We start from the raw sequence: 15,457 nt of genomic DNA, 5'->3' as shown, positions 1-15,457 counted from the left end.
CGATATCTGATTTCTCAAGTGTTCTTCAACAAGTGTGTTAAAGTTCTCTTCTTCACTGGCTCAGATCAGCGTCACCAACATGTGGTCCACACATGGCAAGTGCGCTTTATTTGGCACCTGATGAGAATACGGAAAAAATAGCGCGTATTGAGAAGCGAGCGTCCCTGCCTGTGTGCGTGGAGCGTCAGGAGGCAATGGAATGATGTCATGTGGTACAAGGTGGTCTGCTGCAGACGCACATCCTGTGGCTTCTGTTACCAAAACTGCAAAATGTCCTTGACTTGCATTTTAAAATACGCAAGCATTTTTCCTTTTTTTCATACACTGTGAAACACACTCACACAGACGCATGCACTTTCTTTTTTTTGTGCCCCCTAACTTCCACATTCACTTACATGCATATATATCCCGAGACAAGAGAGCCCAAAACAAGGGAGTGGCCATGTCCTGATCCAGCAGTGGTTTAACCTGGCACTGACCAGTTCTCTAGACCGATGGAAGCTGACAGCAGTTTCCTTCAAATGAGTATTTATGTAACAGATGATGCATGCTTAGAGGTCAGGGCCCTGCCACCATCTACTGTGTGATTAGTGAGTGGTTTGGGGTTTCGGTGACACATACGAATACACACACGTGCATAAAGGCACTCATCGCATACATGTGAAGCTGACAAGCTGACCTTCATGTGCATGCACATGCCTATTTTCTGATTGGACCAAGTCTCAGTACAGAAGAACACATACTCTATGTATGTGAAGCACATGCCCACTGGCAGCTGCTATACTCTACAGCTGCACATCACTGCTGTTTATGGAAAACAGTTAAATCCAGAGAGGGAGACTCATGGTTTGGATGAGTTTAATTCTTCTGAAGTTGCAATTAAGCTAGAAAAACATTTCCAAAATATGATTATAATGATGATAAATTAGCTTAATTAAAGCGAAGCAATTACCTCATTATGATATCTGACTAGGTGTGTGTGTGTGTGTGTGTGTGTGTGTGTGTGTGTGTGTGTGTGTGTGTGTGTGTGGAAAAAATCAATGGATTTTGGCTCCTTTGTGTTGTCTGTGTAGGTTCTCCATTATCCAGGTCAAGTATACTTAAAGTCCAGTCACCTTCTTTCTAAGCTCCGTAAGGTCCTTTGTATTCCTTTACTGGCAGTTTATGATATATTTCTATGTCTATGAAATTTCAATTGCTGTAGTTATGTTTAAGATTTATTTTTATGAGACTTATTTTTACAATACTTTGCAAAAGTGTTGAGTTTACCCCTCATTTTTTTTTAATATTTCGCTTGCAAGTAGCCCGACTTTATTTGTCATTTTTTTAAAAATGGTCTTGAGCAATAGTTCTCCTGGCTTTCTGAAGCTCTTTCAAAGTTTTTCTGTGGACACTGACTGCCCGTTCACATATTTTTAGACCAGTCCTCTTGCCTGCCCATTTTCAGAGGACATACTATCTTAATATTTTTTTGTTAAACCACTTAACACTTACCTGTGAATCATTCAAGCATGAAAAAAGCTCTTAACTTAAACGATTAGCCAGTGTTGTGTCTGCCCATAACAGAAAACTTATCAACAAACCCATTTAAAATAGTATCTTTAAAGTACCATGTTGTGTAACTGTATTCGCTTCATGTAAGACAGGTTGACAGGCAGAAAATGTTATTTTTGCACCAACACGTTATTTCCAAAGTGCTATTGGCTGAAAACCTGGCATATCTCAACACACTGTGCAGTGTGTCTATTTTAAAAAAATCTGATGAAGCTGGACAAGTAGAGGACAAATGAATAAGTGACAAGCCTAAAAGAAACGATCTATATAAAATGAGCATTATCTGAAAGTCACGTCCTTATGAAATCCAGCAAAGACACGAAAGAGGACCTGAGAGATGGATCTGGCCCCTAATCCAACTGCTGTTCGCTGAAGCCTCATCAAAAATGATCTCAGTGGAAGGGTGGCTGTCAAGAAGCTATTTTTAAGGAAGGGGAACGGGGAGAAAAGGCTGAGGTATGCCAACTTCATAGGTTTTGGACTGGAAATAAGTGGCAACAGGTCTTGTAGAGTGATGAATCTAAATTCAAGTCAAATCGTTGACAGTATGAAATCAGGAGAGAGATACAAAAGAGTGTCTACAGTCATCTTTAAAACATGTTAGAGGATCTTTCATGATTCTGATCTACTTTTCAGCCAGTAATATTGGGGATATTTTCAAACTGTATGGAATAATGACTGTAGAAAAGTACAGTCAGGTTTTAAACCACTGTACAATGCCATGTGAAAAGTATCTGATTGCTAACAGGTTCTTTTTTTTAGAAGGATCTATGACAATGATCCCAAACACATTGTCAGTATAGTAAAAGTATACCTGAATAGAAAAACCCAACATGGAACACTATCAGTCGTGGTTTGGCCTCCTCAGAGCCGGGATCTTAACGTTATTGAAGCCGTGTGGGATCATTTTGATAGAGTAAAAGCAGCTGACAAAGAAGAGCTTTGAATGCCCTTCTAGAACGCTGGAGAACTATTCCTGAAGACTAGTTACACAAATTAGAAAAACAGCGCTTGCTTTTTTTTTCTTGACGAATAAGCAGATATGAATAGTGGATAAACTTGCTCACATGGCTAACTGACCATTACATATGTCAGTAGTGTACCTTATATCTGGAATGGATCACGTCTGTGCTGAAATCACACCTCTCTGTGTCAAACAGAGCACTGTAAAAGTCCTAGAAAGGTCTTTTGTTGGGGCCCATGAGAAAAGTCGCATGCTTCAGTTGACCACAGTCACATACTGTGTAGGGCTCTCACTTTTTCCCCCCCCTCTGGAAATATTTTATGACATGGTCTCAGTTTTGACAAGGCATCCAAAAAGCTATTACAAGAACCAAACTTTTTCTGCACTATAAGTCTCTTATTCCATTTCATCATTTCGCTGTGCATTGCTGTTACATCTACCTCCGTCTCATCATTCTTTGAAAAGCCTTTATGTTTCTCTCTTCTTCTCTCTTCTGCCCCTCACTTCAGTGTGAGACTTAGCACCACACAGGGGTGCTTTATGCAGTCTGTTTGTTCTGCAGGACCAAGCGTCAGCTCTATCCCGGCCTTGCTGGTGAGCGAAGTCTGATGAGAAATGCTGCTACTGCGAGAGATAGACAGCTACTAGATATTAGATCTGAGACTCGAGCGGTTCTGTGTGTGTGCGCGAATGCTTGACAGACGTACGCCGACACACATGGACACACAAATTGTTATTATTAAAGTGCTGTCGTAGCTTATAAAAATATAAAGAGGAATGCATGTATCTCTCGCCATCGCTGAAAAGACGATTTTTTTTCACAGCTGGATGAATTTCTGAGCCAGCACATCTGTCAAGAAGCAATAAAGCACCATCACACTCCCTATCCTATATACTTTTTAATCATTAGATCCATCAGGTATCATTTTAGATAACTCATGAATGAGTTCCTAATTTTCATTAACATTCAGATAAGTACATATGTACTCGTATCTAGGGGCTGCTGTAACAGTGTGTGTGTACGTGCATGAGTGCACTTCCTGGTGGAATCTGTATGCTTTTCTCTGTTGAAGGCACTTTGCAAAGGTCATTGGAAAACCCCTAGATTTCAAATATTGCAATTCATCTTCTTCTGCTGACCTCCAGAAAGGGCTCACAAACTGATTGGGTAATAATTTCTTCCTGTTCACTGTCTCCCACTCCACCCCTCTTGATCCTTCCTCCTGACTTTCTTTTCATTTCCTGTGTGCTGTATAGTATAACACCTGCTTTTCCTGAATCTGTTTTGTGCCACACAACGAAATGTAATAAATCACAAACTCCCTCTCATTCCTCCTTTATATAGCTTTTTTTCTTACCCTTTCTCTTACATCCCATTCTAGCATTTTCCTATTTTTCCATCCAGAACTTTATCCAACCCCCCAAACACCCCCACAGGGCACGTGGCAGAAGGCGATTTACATAGCACACCACAGACATTCATGGATTTTTGTCTGAGAGCTTGCATGCTCTGTTTTTCTCCTTTCAGGGTTTAAGAGACCATAATATGATATGTGGTTGAAGAGAGTACATTGACATTTGGGAAAATGCACATTTGTTTTCTTGCCAAGAGTTGGATAAGAAAATCGATACCACTGTTGTGTTTATGTGTGAGCTTCAGCCAGTGGCTGACTTGCTTAGCTTATCATAAAACAGGAAACAGTGACAGGAAATAGGAAAACAGCTAGTCCGGCTCTGTCAAAAGATAATAAAATCTGTTGATGTGCATCTCTAAATCTACTAAGTGAGATTCAGATGGACTAAAAGTGTTTGGGGCTTTTTTCACCCTTGATTAAAGCAAGGCCTTCTGTTTCCCATTGCTTTCGCGCTATACATTAATCTAAACTAACTGTTTCCTGGCTCAAATTCAGACTTCCCGTAACTTACAGACTGGGAACTTGTAATAGTTTTCGTATCGTTGAGTGTGACAGTGTTTAATTTTCCCTGCATTTTTGAGTCAATCTTCTCGAGCGTTCAGACACTTTTCCTGATTCTCTTTCAGATCCTTTCAAGCTAGCTGTTCTGTGCATCTATAAATCTTCAAGGCTTTCTTGGTGGCTACACGCACATCCGAGCATAAAACCTAAAGCAAACAGATAGCCGGCACTCTGTGAAAACACACCCAGTAGGAGAAAATTCTTCAGGTTTAGACTCATGAGCCATTTTTGAAATTCTGTGCGACACTTACATGTATGTAGCAAAGTTCCTTGGCATTTATAAGCAGCTGTTTCTCTGGCTTAAGGCTGCTTTTCTAGTTTGATCAGTGGCTATGTGGGAAAAGAACTCTTCATGACTAACAGCATGACATGCCAAGAAAAACAGAAAAAACACTAGATGTTTTTATTATGTACAGGAAGGCATGAGTACGCACCCAGCTCTTTGTCTTTTGACATGTTTATCTATGCTATGCCTCAAACAAGATTCAGAAGCATCACCACTGATCCCAAAAAGATGTGTGTAGGATGTTTAAAGCTTCAGCAGCTGCATGGTTGCAATAACGTATGCGTATATTTTTAAAAAAAAGTGTGTTAATGAAAAATATTCAAGGGGACCAATTATGCCCCTCATTCCAGCTTCTACCTTTATTCTTTTTCAGAGCAGTTATGCATGATTCATAGTGCAAAATATTCCTTTTACATCTTATTCTATTCCTTAGGGGATGAACTGAAGGCTTGTACTATCTGAAAGAAGCTGTCTTAGCACCTTTTATTGTCTGGTAATTTTTCCTTTAAGCCAACTTAATTTTGATTGGTTCCTTCTTATAAACAGAAGATTTGAACCGCAGGTGGGTGAAGCTACTGAAACCGAATGATTACGACAGTCTGAAGCCCGAGCTGTTGTCTCACAGAAATAACTTGGTCATGTGCAGGCCTGATGGTCTGAAACTTTGACCATGTTTAATATGAGCATTCCAGCAGTGTGCATGTAAGAAAATGAACAAGAGCTTAAGACTCATAACTGGTTGTTCACAAAAATTCACTTTTTCTGTTTTGTTTTTTGCTTATGTTTCCCACATATCACCAGGAAAACCATTATCGGCGCAGGGATATACAAGATAAGCACAGCAGCAGGCCACCAAGCCACAAACAAGCAGTTGCATGTTGGGAAAAAAAATGTGCTCTTTTTTTCAAAAACTGTTTTAGCTTGGTCTAGGCTCAAGGCCAAGGGAGCTGTATTGTAAACAAACAATTAAAGCAGGGTGTTTTTGTGTCTTTTCGTAGCTTCAAGCAGAACCTTGTGTCCCCAGAGAAAATGTTGTGGTAAATTTAAAGAGTAATAATTGTGATCTTGCCGAAAAACACTGTAATAAAGCAAACGAAACAAGGTATTTTTTGCTTGAATAGTACAAGAAAAAGCAACTGTTTTTTTTTCTTCTGTTTCCTGAATAACAAAGCCCTAATTTCACAGTTACAGTGAAAACACTTAGTAACAGTTTTGTTTTTAACGATAAAAAGACCAGTTTGAAGCCAGATGCTAGACAAAACCATGTGTATTTATAGGATCTTAGTGCTCACAACAAGGCAATTGTTTAATTGAGTAATGAAACTATGATCTTTCAGTCATTTCCAGCTGTGTATCGCTCAGTTGTCACCAGTTTTGTGTTGGTGTAGCAGTGGGGAACAGCCCTTTGTGCAAGATGCATTTCCACATCTGGTGTGTGTTTATGAGTCTAAGCTGGTGCAAAGTAACAAAGGGTGAGTAGTTACCCTGCTTGCGGTTGGCTTTTAATAGGATAGTTGGTGTTGTTGCTGTTGTACATATGGGTGTACCAATATTTGTATCTAAAAATCGTAAGAAATTTGAAGGACTTTTAAGACATTTTCATTACCAACTAATATGCAGTTCAGTCCAATATATAATATATATATGACTCAAACAGTGATTGAGTTATGGAGACAGGAACATCTTCACTTTTCACCATGATAGTGATCCAAAACACACTGCCAATGCAGTAAAAGCAAAGCTGAATAAAGAAAAAACACAGAATGGATGAGTATCAGTCATGGATTGGCCTCCCCACAGTCTAGACCTTTTTTGCACCACGGACAGGTTTATGTTTGTGGGCCGGACTTTAAGGTGTCGTGGATAAATACAACAAAATAAAACCAGTACCAATACCAAAAAAAGAAGATTTATTAAAAACACAAGGGAAAAGACCCAGGGAAACTGAGTTAACGATAAAGAAATAACGCTAAAAAATGATAAAAACCCTGAAAACTATGATTTTCACACCTGAGCCTCAACTCTCGCGGGCCGGTGCCAAACGACTCACGGACTGGTCCATGGCCCGGGGGTTGGGGACCGCTGGTCAAGACCTCAACATTATCGAAGCAGTGTGGGATCATCTTGACAGGGAATGAAGCAAAAGTCAGTCAAAATCTAAAAAGAAGAGCTTTTCAAGAAGCCTGAGGAACTATTCCTGGAGAGTATTCAAAAGATGACAAGAAAGCTTCCCCTAGAGGAGGGGTCCCCAATCCCAGTCCACGAGGGCTGGTTTCCCTGCAGGTTTTAGATCTCACCCTAGGTCAACACACCCGAATCACATGATTAGTTCATTACCAGGCCTCTGGAGAACTTCAAGACATGTTGAGAAGGTAATTTATCAATTTAAATCCACTGCGATGGATCAAGGACTCATCTAAAACCTGCAGGGACACCGGCTCTCGTGGACTGGGATTGGGGATCCCTGCCGTAGAGAGTTCAGGCTATATTGAAGCACAAAGTGGATCATTCCAAATATTGACTTTCAAGCTCTCTAGAATTTTACAGCCTTGTATACTGCATTTCCATTTATATTTGCACATTTCAATAAATTTCTGCAACTCTTTCCCATTTTCCTGGCAAAATATTTAAAATAAAAGAAATGCACTATATATTTATATATAGCTTTTGTTCACATCTGTAGTCTTACACCAACAACTATGTTTTTATATGATGCCCCCCTTGGCCCCAATGGCTATTTTTGTTCAATTAAACGATCTAGAAGTCAGACTTAAAAGGTCCCCTCCATTTGACTTCTTTTGTAGGGTTATGTGGAAAAAATCACTGGTCAGTCAAAGTGGCCCCCAGCAGGCTCTTTATCCATAAGGACAGGGTAGCAAGACATCTGGTGTCGTGCCTACATGACTGCAAGAGGAGAAAAGGTATGTACAAACTGCACAAGCACGAGTGCCCTTTAATAAGAATTATCCAAAATTGGCTGACAAAGCATTCAGATTATGAGAAATCCTCGAGCGCATCACATCTGTGACGCGCCAGTACTTTGTGTCTCTTGCCGTTGCGCAAATACTAACATCACCCACAGAAAATCCCAGAGAAAGAAGAACATTGTTCCTCGCATCACTTCTTCACTAGCTGATGAGGATGATTACGCTGCTGACTTTGACTGTGTGGCGTCAGACTTGTCCAATTTTCTACTTCACGCTTCATTTCTTCATTTCAAAGCCACCTCATTTCGAAGCGCGTTCAGCGCTCGTAAACTCTGTGACAGCCTGCCGGATAGACTAAGGTCTCACACGGTCACGATGCATACCTAAGAAAAATATTTCAATTCGTTTACTCATAACAGGCAGATGGAGAGTAGTCTTTGCTGTGGGCTGTGAAATTTGGTTCTGAAAGGGCAGCGAGTCCCTCAGTCCAAAAAACCTCCAAACAGATTTAAAATACAAGAGTGCAGCAGCAACGTGGCTTTGGGGCTCTAAGAAGTGAATGCATATCTGCTCATCGCTTTGCTTGATTAAATTGCCTCACTTGATTGGATGACTGCTTCTAGTCCTCTCCAAGTTTGGAGACATGAAATGGCCTGCTGGGGGTCCCGTAAATCAATTGATTTTGACAACTGTAAAATCTACTGATGATAGTTTGGGAGAAACAGCTCAAAGTGTATTATTTGTAACGTCAATTTTAGCTGCACTAATGTGCTGATCAACCACCCAAACATCAGAGAAGCGCGACCGTAAGAGTTGTGTTCTTCAGTTCAAAAACCAGTTATCATCTCTGTCAGTTATACTCCTCTTTTTTTATTATTAATTCTTGAGTCAGATGTCTTTGTTCTGTGTTTAACATAAATCACTGGAAATGTTTCAGCTTTACCTCTTCTTGTTCTGTAAATTATCTGTTTTATTTTGGGCTTTCTTGGCATTCCCAGCTGCACAGCCACTAAAGTCAACACTGCTTTGCTGGGTCACCAATTTACTGGTACTTCCCTGTCATACAATATACATGGTGGCAACCACTGGTGCCTGCAAATCATATACCAACAGTCATGCTGAACGCTCCCATCCCCTGCACATCTGCATGCCCATGTATGCATGTTATGTTCTTACTATATTTCAGCAACCAAAATTTTAAGGGAGCATCAAGTCCACAAATTAGGCTGCCGACCAGGGTTTGGTCTTTGGGCACCTGGAATAACAGAGCAGTGGCTCTGCCTTTCTATTTATATCACAAACTTGTCTGATCATTGTTGATTCTCAAGTGACTGTGGGATTGAGCTGAAGCAGGGCGAAGTGGGTGGAGACCCTGACCCTCAGCTTAGCTTCCTCCTGTAATTAGCGACATGGGTCGCGATTCTCGTCTTAATGGAGAGCGACTCCCACATGTCGGATCAAAGGGTCGGGTGACCGCACACCCTCATTTCACAAGCAAACACACATAGAAAAGCCTGTACTGTATCTAACTCCTGCACACTCACTTTGTTTGCTTGTGCAGACAATAGTGACACAAGTGTTTAGTGAGGGCTGTAACAATAGACGTGTGGAGAATCTAACTGGGTGTGTTTTTACACAGATTGGTCAGGCTGGAGTTATGTCACTTTTGACTGGACTGAGGAACATCACGTGATCTCTGTATCTAACAGTCCTGCGTTTTCTTTTCTCTGCTTGAGTTTCAGCACGCCAACACCTTTAATAGTCGTTTCCGTCTGGTATAGAGAAACTACAGCAGGATGTGGTTACACATGAAAGAGCTTAGTCTTCACAACATGGGGAACCTGTAATCTGGTTTCACACACTTGTAGAACATTCCATGGCAGCAGCTCTGTAACCTTCCATCAGCGCTTTCAGTCGCGTCCCACAGCAAAGCTAGAGGACTCTTAACTCCAACCCTGTGCCTGTCCTTTTGGCCTTGCTCTCAGCAGCCATTCCTGTGTGGTTTCCCACTCCCACCTCTGCCTATTCTGGGACGTGTTCTTTCCTAAGCTCTACTTAGCCATGCTGCCAGCTTCGCAAAGCAAATGAAATGGTCTACGCTCTAAATACATGTTTATAAAATTCCCAAACTTACTGTAGCATTCCTGGAGTAGGCCAACAACAACGGAAAATTCCAGAGTCTGAAGGACTGATTCTGGGCTTTGTTGACAGAATACAATCCTAAAGACCAAAATTTCCTTCAAACGCTTTTTTCCTCCAGCTATGTTGGCATTCCACCTGTGTGTTTTGTAGTACCTAACCTCCAAATGTCTGTCCACATCTTAGATTTTTATTTTGTTTGCTTAGGAATTTGAATACGGAGGTCTATACTTGTGCCTGTTTTAGCTGTGGGCGCGACAATAAAGCCAGTCTTAGCTTTGTTGTTTGAAGTAATCACGATAGAAACATCAGACGGATGCAATTTTACCTTTCTTCTTTTCTTTTTTTTATACCTGAACTTTTTGATTTAACAACAAGTGACTTTTTTCTTCCACTGAAGAAAAACAAATCAGTTCAGCTAATGAGGTGATTAATTGATGTGCATGGTCACTTGGTTTAAGAAGTTCCTGAACAGGGGCAGCTGCTGGCCTGGTGTGTGTGTGTGTGCTTGTATTAAAATGTAATGTTGTTGGTTTTGGTGTGAGTTTTAGACATTAATATTCTTAAACTTCTTGAAGATTGTGAGGCTGGGCTGTGATTCCCCTCAACACATTTCCATTACTCTTATTAGTTCTTGTGGGCTTCTTAATCAGTGCAGAAAACAGCATCTTGTGCATTAATGAATTTCACATTTTCTTTGCTGCATCAATCCTGTTGCGTACTATCTCAGCTTGAAGCTGTACGATACTTACTTTTTTCTTTTTTTTAATTTGTTGGGGACAAAATCTTTTGAAAATCTGTTTTGGGAGACGATGTAACAGTAATTTACAGAATGCTGGCATCCCCGCATGGCACAGTTCCCTCTAGGCCATTTAGGCTCTGTTGTTTTATTGGTTTTGTGCATTTTTAAATTAGCTTTGCACTTGTGAGTATAATATGTTTCATATTTTCGGTGATTAAAACTTAAAATCACTGCTGCTTTATGCTGCCCATGATGTGGTATTGATTAATTGGAGTTGGAAATAGTAATGCAGCTGTTCTTAACAACAAGTCCATGGATCTTGTGACTCAGTAATCCAATTAACCATTTAGCTACATACCAATGCAAACCCACACTCCATTAGTTTCCTTGTCAATCAGCCATTGACACAAACACACACACGAACTCACAAAATACAACCATTAACCTGACGATATGCTCAAATGTGAGATTAGTTTAGATTAAATTTGTAAATTTGCTCTTCCTGTAACCTAATAGTTTCTCTACTTGACCTTTCTTGACCCATGTGTCATTGGGACCCACATTCAGCCTTTAGCCTAACAAAAGCTGTCAGAGCAACTTCACTGATCTTTGAAATCTATGGCCCTGGAGTTTTCCTCATGTTAGTGATGGGATTGTTGATTTTAAATCAACCTATTGATCCACAAATTCCCTTGTGAGCATGGGAGAAATCATAAGAGACATAACAGCAGCACTGTGTATTGTTTCCAATTAACTTGCATTCCTTTCGCTAGTTTTTAAAGGACATTCCTTTATGGGCTGTTTTGGGCTACATGTGTTAAGTCATTCTTATCAGATTATTTAGTGGAAAAGAATTATGTCCAGGGCAGTCATAAAAAGTCAGTTTGGGAATTAAAATATTTATTACTCAAGTCCCATTAGACTGTCATTGTCGTCTCTGATATTTGGCATAGGCTCACAGCACAATCAGGTCAATGAGTACAGTTTGTACAGTGGCTCTTTAAGTTGATTTTCCTCTCTCTGTGGGCGGTGGGGGCGGAGGGCAGCTGTCAGCTTTTGCGAGCCTCGTACCCTGGAAAAAATTAGTTCCGATCCTCTATCCAAAACGCTAATGAGAAGCACACACAGGAGGCAGTGAGGGGTTGGAGGTCGCGGTGGTGGCAGGTGGGGGGGTGGTTGTCTATGATGGATGACAGAGGAAGGAACAGAGTCTGTCTGCGTCTCTGCATCCTCACCCTGCCGTGACCTGAAATGCCTCGGAGTAGAGGTGCAAATGTGCGCTTGCCGCTGCATTCCTCAGGAAAACTGTGTAATGCCACGAAAGCGCTACAAAGACGGATGAAAAGATAGAACGAGACTAAGAAACACCTGAGGGTGAGCAGAGTGCAGCTGTATTTATACATCCAGTGCCCGATGAATTAATGAGCCGCGACATCAAACTGAATCCAAGCAAGTCTTATATATAGTAACTACTGTGTGTGTGTGTGGGAAAGCAAGACAGTCAGGCAGATTTTATGTCAGTGTAAGACTAATTACCCAAAGCTTACACACCACTATCTAAAGTGTAAACAGTATTTACAAAGCTATGAACTTCCAGCAGAGTAACATCTACAAGCATGTGCCAAGTGGGAAACTTTGGCCTGAAATAAAACAACGTGTGTGTTCACGCATCATTTCTTTCTTCTTCTGGATCACATTTCAGAGACAAAAGGAGAGATTGTTCTGTTATGTAATATTTCCTCAGTTTATTACTTTACTCAGACTCCACCCATGCACGCTCGCCAGCTTGTCTTTTCCCTTTCTTTCTTGCAGTCTAAGTGCTGTAAATGTGATGGGCAGCCTTTGTGTCTAAACAGGTGATGAAAGAAAAGGTCGCTGTCATAGGCTTGGGCTTGCATTTGGAGCGTGGGCCGAAAGACGGGCACAGATCCTCAGTGTAGGAACAGCCTTCAATGAACACCATTATTCTGTTCCATAAACAGCTACGAATGGAGCTACTTCGACTAGAGCTCTCGTCACAACATCTTCACCTTTAACACTGAAGAGCCATGTGTGGTTTCGACGAATGATGTAGAGTTGGGTCGAGCTGCGCCGTGTGATGCAGGCTTTCACGTGGTTAGATGCGGCAGGGTTTTGAAGCATTTCGGTAGAGGAAGTGGTTAAAGGAAGAAGGGTTTAAAAGACAGGCGTTCACATCAGTAAAACATATCAGTGGAAACTAAAATGTGATGATTGATGTCACTGATTTCGTACTTTTTATGTTCATGATAGCGATATTTCAGTGTGTTGACAAGTTGATGATCAAAATTTGCTGCAATGGGTTAGTGGCATTGCATGTAATTTTTTCTCCTTGTTACTATTACCTTTCTACAATTTTTACACAACAACTATGACTTCTGAGAAGTCTTTCACTGCCTGAAAAACTCCAAACGGCCAAAAATAAACATACAGAGTCATAAAAGGGAGAAAGTTCAAACATTCACAGCATAGCTGGGAAACATGAACCCTTGGGTCTGCTGGCATCAGCAAAAACTAATTAGAGCCAGTAGTTTGCAAACCTGGAAACCAGTCAGTGACAAAAATCGAGGCGTGCGATAGGACCGCTTTGATCAACTCAACTCCAGAATAGTTTCAGTATATGCACGAGCCTAGGAAGAGAATAGATGATAACAAAAAATGTAGAGATACTCTGGAATGACCTTAATAAAAAAGAAACATCCGATATCAGATCTAAGAATGTGGCTGAACTAAAGCATTCGTGTAGACAATACAGCTCAGGTGTTTTTCTATTTTGATATAAATGAGTCATTTTTACCCTCATGTTATTTATTGATTAGTTTACTTCTTATTTCGTTATAAAATATAATCTCTCCGTATATATATATATATATATATATATATATATAATATGATGTTTTCAGTATTTCAACTTGGATACTTGCTTTTGCAGGTGGATCCACGTATCTGGATGATCACGGACAGCCTGCTCCAAGAGTGAGTCACTGTTATCATGTCTCAGTGTCACTGTGCTTCTTCTCCTGTTTTGTCTAATTTTCCTTTTTTTTTTTCTTTTTTTTTTTTGTCCTGCATTCTCACCTCCCCATCTCCTCACAGTTGCAGTTAAGTGCAGTTAGGATAATGGTTTGGTCTGTGCAAGGGAGCTGCGTGCAAACGCACTCGAAATACCAGCTAGACCTGGCTTCAGTGCTACAGTAATGCTTTGAACGCAGTCTCTCTCGTACACAGAGTGCCGACACAGGGGCCTTGTATTCATCCAGCTGCATGTCTACGGGACTATCTCTCCTCTGTGCTCCCTTTTTCTCTCCTTGCCAACTTGTTTCTGTCTCCGTCGGCCCCTTGTTTATTATCTGCTTCTATAGTCAATCACCTCATTTTCACCTCATTGAATCCCTTTCTTAATTGCTTTATTCACTTTTTAGTTAAAGGAGTCACTGGTGTTTATATTGCCGGGCACAGGATTTATTGCATTGCTAACTTGAGGCTTTATCAAGTATGGTTACGAGGTTTGCTTGTGGCCGATGTGAGCAGCTGTTTGGATTTGGTTAGATCACATCTGGCCTTTGTGAGTTGTGTGTTTCAAACTCGTTTTGGCCACTCAGACAAACCTGGCAGCTGCTGTGTTTGTTTCGTAAAGAGAACAGTGGGGTCTTATTTACAGTAAGTGAAACAAACTGTGGCTGACTGGAACACAGTGGAAAGATTGTCGTAATTTCCTTTATGCGGTTTTATTTTTTAACACGGTACTGTTATCTGAAAGAAACTTTTTTTTTTTACTTAGAGCAAGACCCCACAAGTATTCTTAGTCTCTAAACTGCATAGTGCAGGGTTGATGTCAAGCTTTCAATGTCATATAGGATATTGCAGAAAATGAATTTCAAGTAGGCCTAATAAATTACAAATCGTTTCCATAAGTTTCTCCTGAAGAATGAATAGAGTTGGACAGCTTAAATATGTCCCGAGGCATCTTATTATAATATTTATTATGCAAACACAGAAGCTCTGGAATTCATTTGACATAGAAAAGTGTGAAAAGGGGGAATATTTTTAACTTTTGAAAACAACAAGAGATCATTTAAGAATTGAATCTGTTACTTTATGTCTAAATATATTACCAGATATTATTAAATATCATTAAAGATGTGTACTGTGTCTATAACTAACTTGATATCACAATTTTGCTCACTTTCTAGTTGTAGGTGTTTTACAACAATAAAATCTAAAGCATAGACTGTACATAAAAGATGAACATCTCTGGTTTAACATCTCATGTTGTTTTTCTTTTAGAGCCAATGATGGTGTTCTTGGTAGCTTGGTTATCACGGTGCAGCTTTAAACCGTGTGGATGCATCATAGACACGGACACCCACTCGGTAGACTGTTCATACATTGATTTAACAGAAGTATAAGTATAGGACACTTCTTTCTTGTTTTTTTAGGCTTCATTATCATTATCATTACTATTATTTTCTTAATTTGGCGGTGGTTTATTTCTAAAGTTCCCACCAAGTTCCTAGATTTTTCACTCGGGCTCTGACTTCAAATTAGATGACAGTTGCCATGTGCAACCACTGTAGCAGCTTTGATAACTAAATACAGCCTCCAAATATATAAACTAGGTTGAGTAGTCTGCGCATCTGGAGGCATAGACTAGTGATTATATGTTATTTGCTTGCATTGACTGATTCCATATCTTCTGTCATCTCTTCCCAGACAGATGATGCAACTGCCATGTCAGTGGCAAGCAGTACATGAGCCTCATCTCTCATTATCGTTTTAACATCCCCCTAGAGTTACAGTTGATCTGCACCTTCAGCAGAGGTCTGACATTCCGTAGCATGCGTGTGCAGA

General features: G+C 40.4%; 1 protein-coding gene across 2 annotated transcripts in view; it reads left to right on the top strand.

Annotated features, from left to right (window-relative positions):
* Positions 1 to 15,457, top strand: part of usta (uronyl 2-sulfotransferase a) — a 57,498-nt gene that overhangs the window by 16,757 nt on the left and 25,284 nt on the right. Inside the window, exons 2-3 of one of the 2 annotated variants that reach the window (XM_085431884.1) lie at positions 7,585 to 7,701; positions 13,539 to 13,582. In XM_085431884.1, the coding sequence (XP_085288010.1) occupies positions 7,585 to 7,701; positions 13,539 to 13,582 (161 nt within the window). The remainder of the gene's footprint in view (positions 1 to 7,584; positions 7,702 to 13,538; positions 13,583 to 15,457) is intronic. The other variant, XM_085431885.1, reaches the window with a different exon arrangement.

Source organism: Copadichromis virginalis, linkage group LG15 (assembly GCF_057382275.1).
Source record: "Copadichromis virginalis isolate Kocher_CV1m ecotype Utaka linkage group LG15, C_Virginalis_male_GT1.1, whole genome shotgun sequence".
Lineage (NCBI taxonomy): Eukaryota > Metazoa > Chordata > Actinopteri > Cichliformes > Cichlidae > Copadichromis > Copadichromis virginalis.
Note: the sequence above shows the minus strand (reverse complement) of the source record. Positions and strands in the feature narration are given on the sequence as shown.